This window comes from Aulonocara sp. 'chitande type north' Nkhata Bay, linkage group LG19 (genome assembly GCF_057382095.1).
Source record: "Aulonocara sp. 'chitande type north' Nkhata Bay isolate Kocher_YH1m ecotype deep benthic linkage group LG19, A_spYH_male_GT1.1, whole genome shotgun sequence".
Classification (NCBI taxonomy): domain Eukaryota; kingdom Metazoa; phylum Chordata; class Actinopteri; order Cichliformes; family Cichlidae; genus Aulonocara; species Aulonocara sp. 'chitande type north' Nkhata Bay.
The window spans coordinates 6,772,626-6,778,420 of NC_141362.1; the positions used below are offsets into that span (position 1 = coordinate 6,772,626).

General features: G+C 39.4%; 1 protein-coding gene across 1 annotated transcript; it reads right to left on the bottom strand.

Annotated features, from left to right (window-relative positions):
• Positions 1-1,344: 1,344 nt before the first annotated feature.
• On the bottom strand, positions 1,345-5,360 carry gphb5 (glycoprotein hormone subunit beta 5). The gene is made up of 3 exons (XM_086275866.1): positions 5,329-5,360; positions 3,911-4,109; positions 1,345-1,987 (listed from the first exon to the last, which is right to left on the bottom strand). The coding sequence occupies exons 1-3, from the start codon at positions 5,358-5,360 to the stop codon at positions 1,796-1,798; spliced, it is 423 nt and encodes a 140-aa protein (XP_086131992.1). The 3' UTR covers positions 1,345-1,795.
• Positions 5,361-5,795: the final 435 nt, after the last annotated feature.

The window sequence follows — 5,795 nt, forward strand, 5'->3', positions numbered from 1 at the left end:
TCTGCTGTACATTGCACACCTATCCCAGCTGTGATTAGACGAGAGCAGAGCACACCCTGTCACAGTCTGTCACAGCATGTTGGGAAATAAGCTATTATTATTATTATTGTAGTAGTAGTATAGTAATTGCAAGAGCTTTAACAAGTGAAGTAGACACGACAGTCATCTCTTGACATGTTCCCTTGTGGACATGTTGAGGTGTGGTTATTTCCACACATAGGGCAATGCTCTCAACTGATTACCTAAGTTTGCCCATATGTGATTTTAAGGCTGTAAAAAGCAACAAAAATCAATCATGGTCAAGGATTTTCAGCGACGCTGACCTTAGCTAAGAAAGGCCATTTGTTAGTTTTTGTTGGTTTCTGTTAAGGTTACTAAAATGTGTAAGAAAAGACCAGTGCAGCTTCTAACAACTGAGCACAATCAATAGAAAGCAAAGATTATCTTTGCACTAAGTGACACAGTGTCAGTTACAATAACAGGTGACTCGATGGCTGAAGGTCACAGGTTTTATTCTTCTAACAAGACTCCTCAGTCTCAGTCTCCTGACTAACAGAAAGAGTGTAATATATATTAATGCAGTAATGAATATAAAATTAAATATAAAATTTTAATGATAATGAATGTTTTAAATAACTAACCTTTGTGATAAGCCACTTCACTTTTTGAGGGTCTGCTTGGGCAAAGGTGACCCCCATCATTTAAAAAAAAATGGCTGGAACGTCATATGTGATTCTAAAAAGAACCACATGAAGGTTTCATCATTACATCTTCCCTGTGTAACATTATTAAAACATCTATGTACTCAGAGGATAGCACTGAAAACCAATGCTGAGTAGCTGATTCTTGCCCCTGAGGCAGCACTCTGAAGTGGGACACCCAGAAACATGGTTTCTAGCATCAGTTTCTAAGTAAGAATACATTTTCTTAAAAAACAACATAATTCTTTCAATTTCAACATTATTTTCAGCAAGTTTTTGTATTTTTATATACATCTTACACTAGTTTAGCATTTTTGAACATGCTTAGTGTTTTCATTCTTTATAAAAACCATGTTTGTTTATAAAGTTTTTGTGAGACAGACCAATGAATGTTATATTGAAGTTTCTTATGAGGATGAGAATTTAAAACTGTTTCTAAAATTATAAAATTGGTTTGTTTATTTGCTTTGTATAAAAGTTTAATATTTTTATTTTATTTTTATTTTTTTTACACAGCTCTCTGCCCTGGTGGTAATGTCTGTATCAAAAGCCAGATTTGCAGCAATTTAAGCATAAACATGAAGTTCTACAAACCCAAATGACAAGAAACAGAGGAGGAAAGAAAACATGCTTTTATTGTGGAAAGAGTGATGGTCCTGCACTCCAAAACACACGAGAGCACTCAGAGATTATTAATACACCCAGTTCTCATGGAAAATCAAATGAATAAGGACACTTAGTAAGCCCTTACCTCTCCAGCAGACCCTTGGGCTAAAAGCTCAGGTTGATTAAAAGCTAATAAGTGATCATTTCATTATTCATCCATTAAAGGCAGATAAAAAATTGTTTTTTACTTATGTCAATTACAACATTGCAAGGTTTACAGTGATTGCTTTGCTCCTAAGAAAAAATGCCAAGTGAAGCTGGTAACATATTTCAGTAGTGCTATATCTCAGGTTTTTCTTGGATATGTAGTATCCAAACTAAGAGCATTCTAACAACATTTCCTGGCATAGTGACACATTCCAGTTAAAGCAGTATTGCGTGTAATTATTACCAAAAGTGTACATAAAATATTTCTGCCTGTTCAGACTTCACACAGAAGTTATGCATTCAGTAGTGCTGGTCAGACAGACTCCACAGTCACATCTTAAGGCCACAGGGTAGGTGTATGTTGGATCTACATTGGGCTGACAGTTTGGTAGTTTCACAGTCTCCAGCCGAGTCTCATTGTAAGTACAAACCCGCTGATAGGACTCAATGAAGGGAGGCTCCAGGATTGGCTTCTGAAAAAACCAAAAATAAATTGATTTTGTTTTAAATTTATTTATCACTTTGTTGTAATACTGTCAGGGTTCACTGTATGGCAGGCAGGGTTGGAGCCAAACGCTAAAAAAAAAAAAGCAGGTTTATTGCTGAGAACTTTCAAATAAAACAGGAATTAACAAACACTCAGACGAGGACCGAGACGTGAACATGACACACTGACAGAATCTATATACAGGCAGACACACACTGTGCACACTGTGATTATGGTATTTAACCGCTTGTAAAGTGTCCTTGTGTGTCTTGAAAGGTATGTATAAAAGTCTATTATCATTATCATATGCATACTATATATATATACACACACACAAATACTGGTATATTGCAGCACCCATGTATTTATGTAGGCTTTTCTGTTCTCATTCTCAACTGAATAACAAATAATGTGTTTCCAGCTGTCGTGGTTGTTACGCTCCCTCTTCCTTCCTTGTGACTAACATATCTGAGTGTTTTGTATGCTAATTAGTGCATGCAAACCCATGTTCCCGATTAGTGGCTGCATACGTTCCACATCCTGCCTTTCATCCTCATTGCTGGTTCTTGGTCCTGCATTCCACCATGACTGATTGGACCAGTGGCCCAATCCTGTCCTTCAATTAACATGCAGACTTAATCAGTGCACCTGTTTTTAAAGGGAAGCCAAACTATCACTGAGTGCTGCTGTGATTTACTGATGTGTCTCATTCTGGTGAAGGTTATGTGTGGCTTTGTACTTTGTTTTTGCAGTAAGTGTAACTTAAAGTCTTTGTGCGCCTCATACAAATGCAGTCTAGTTCTTTTTGCTCCATACCTGTGTTGTTGTTGTATTTTAAGACGTTGACAAAATCCATGAATAAGGAGGCTGGGCTTTCTTTACAGTTATGGCCTACTTTATCATTTCATATTAATGATAATTCTTTCAGCTTGCCAAAGAAAGCTGCTCCAGTTAGCTTTTATATTCCAAGCTGTCTTTGATGGGACATTTGTGACACATCATCACATTACATTAAACACCTTCAGTGTTCCTCAAATACTTTATAAAATGACAAAAGTTTATCTTGATTCTATTTTCCAAAGAATGCTCAAATTAATGCAAATCTTTTGCAGCTGTTTACGGTTCCGTGGCCTGCACAGATTTAACCCCCGACCTCCTAGTGTCTGTCCTCAGACTCTCCCTAAAGCAATACATCAGCTCCCTCTGCTGTGCCCTGACCTCCCTGTGGGGGAGAACAGAGAAAAAGATGAGGCTCTTCCCTGAGGCGATCCAAAGAGTAGAACAACACAAAGCTCCGCTACACTGCAGTAATAAAGCAGAGAGAATCATGAGCTTCCTAATGCCTCCCGTCACTGAATGCAATGTTCCAGATGAAACTTGAGATTTCACAGCGTCTTTTTTTCATAATAGTATATGGTGACTTGTGAAATCCAATTGTGTCTCTCATGCTCTTGAGGCATTGTGGAGGAAACCTCTGCTGTCACTTCAATCTCTGGATTCCACGCTGCTTCCCATTCCTGCAGAATGTTAACTCAATTTTAGCACACAAAAGTCTTCTGTCTTTATTCATTCTTATGCAAAATAATTTTCCCTTGGACATCTAACTGTAGCAGCTCAATCCCTGCTTGCACTTGCAGCTGACCTTGGGAGAAAGCGAAAACAAATTTTCTCCAGGGCGGGATCACCCATCTCTCCATCTCTGTATCTACAGTATTCACTTCATCTGTCTCTGCCTCTCTCTGTGTTTAACTGTCTACTAAACCATGTTGTTCATCTTTTTTTATCTATGCTGATAATTTAATTTTGAGTAAAGTTGTGAGTTATATCACCTCGCACTATAATCATATTCTTTCAGTCCCCCTTATCCTCCCTGTGTGTCTGTGCCTGGTACAGTGGCCCTTGTCCTCACCTCCCAGGTCTCACAGCGCCCCCAGCAGGCATCAGTGGTGATGTGCAGACTCCCACAGCCGGGCTTCCTGGCCAGGAAGGTGAACTCCCGGACTGCGCAGCCAATGAAACGCCGCAGGTTGATGGTTGACACACAGCTGATGTTGTCGGACTGTAGAGAGATCCCGAGCAAAAAGCAACACAGAACCACAGCAGGCTTCCTGAGGAAGAGAAGGATTTGTGGACGTAAAGAAGGAGGAGTGATTTAAAGAAGACTTTAAATAGGATTTGTGAGGGCATACTTGATGCAAGCGAGGAGGCTGACTCCCTAAATGCATGAACACATTTCTTTAGAGTGAGAGCATTCTGGCCTCTGCATATCGATGTGAAGCTGTCCCACTGCACTTTTTTTTGGTGTCAGTTATTTGTAAGCTTGTCATAAAATCAATTAAAATGGAATCATAGGTGTTTACTGTAAATCTGTAATCTTAAGTACAGTTTGTTGACCACCTTGTCCAATGTTGTTTTTAAATGGCCTTAAATGTATTTCCTACCTTGGTAATATTCAGAATAACCATTCCATTCCTCTGTGCCTCAACCAGGACACGTTCAGGAGACTCAAAGAGCAAATAAAAGCAGGAAAAGAGCGCTACATCGTGTCTCTGCTGACATTCCACCTCAAAAATGTAATAAAACCCTGAACTTTCCAGTCAAGTCATTTTCTTTAGAACTTGACTTTAAATGAGTTTATTCTCAGTGTGCTTTAGCTGAGATGATACCCCTTTAGTTATCACTTTGTAGTATTGGGTTTTTTTATGCAAATGTTTTAGGAATGAAGCCCATAACAGCTGTATTGTAGAGTGTCAGGCAACGGTCAGGTCTCTGTTTTTTATTAAATCACCTGCATTCCTCTATAATAGAAGTATGGTCCAGTACTGGTCAAAAAATTATTGGAGTTTTAATCCTTAAAAATAGAATTTTTCACTTTTGATAATTTTGTAATTCCTCTCATTTGATACATTGTCTGCCAAAAGCACACAACATGTTAAAAACTACAGAGTTAGACAAATTAAGTTATTTGTAGAATCATTTATTATTTTCTGGACTTGTCACCAATAAACTGCAAATCTGTAAATCTCTGACATTCCTGGTTATCGTTCAGGACTAAAAACAGTCCTGCTATTTTGACTGAACACAGTTAAGAGCTACAATCCTCGAAGTTAAACCTCGGAAAATAATCCTGCATGCACTCACCACTGTGGCTGTCTCCTTTGAAGGGTCATCTCAGCTGTAAATCGCAGTTGCAGTCTGGTTTCAAGCAGACGTTGAAGCATCTGTTTTAGTTTTTTGCTGTTTAATGAGCAGCTACTCTCACTTTTTAATACTCGGATGTGAAATGATTTTTTGGCTGGACTGAATGAATAACATGAACCACAGTACTTGTCACTGATGGTTCCTTTGACCTGAACCATCTGCTAATGGATCTGGCAGTACAAGCCGAGGCTTTATATCGGCCCCTCGTCCTGCCAACCAGCAGCTGAAAACCTCACCTCGGTCTGCCTCTTCTCCTCCTGACTCTGTAAATCCCCCAAAGGCCCTTCTACCTGTCACTGCCCATCGAATTCAGCCACCAGCTTGTTCCCACTCCATTAGCTTGATTAGGGAGGCGTCTGCCCTTTTGTTCATAGTCGTTCACACGGAAAAGGGGGAACAAAACTCAAATGCAGTTCCTACCTGTGTCTACACTTACTCATTCAGGCTCAATTAGCTGGCTCCAGGTACAGACCCTGCTCCTGTTCTCACATGCCGACTGCAATTATTTCACCCATAAGCTCCTCCACAGCTGTCCTCCGCCTTACCCTGCTACTGTCTCATTCTCATTTTTTTTGTGTCATGTGTTTTGTTTT

Coding starts and splice junctions, on each gene's coding strand:
- gphb5 (XM_086275866.1), bottom strand. CDS start 5,360: ATGGTTCAGGTCAAAGGAACCATCAGTGACAA. Junction 4,110..5,328: donor AAAGGAACCATCAGTGACAA/GTACTGTGGTTC, acceptor TCTCTTCCTCAG/GAAGCCTGCTGTGGTTCTGT. Junction 1,988..3,910: donor GGCGCTGTGAGACCTGGGAG/GTGAGGACAAGG, acceptor TGGTTTTTTCAG/AAGCCAATCCTGGAGCCTCC.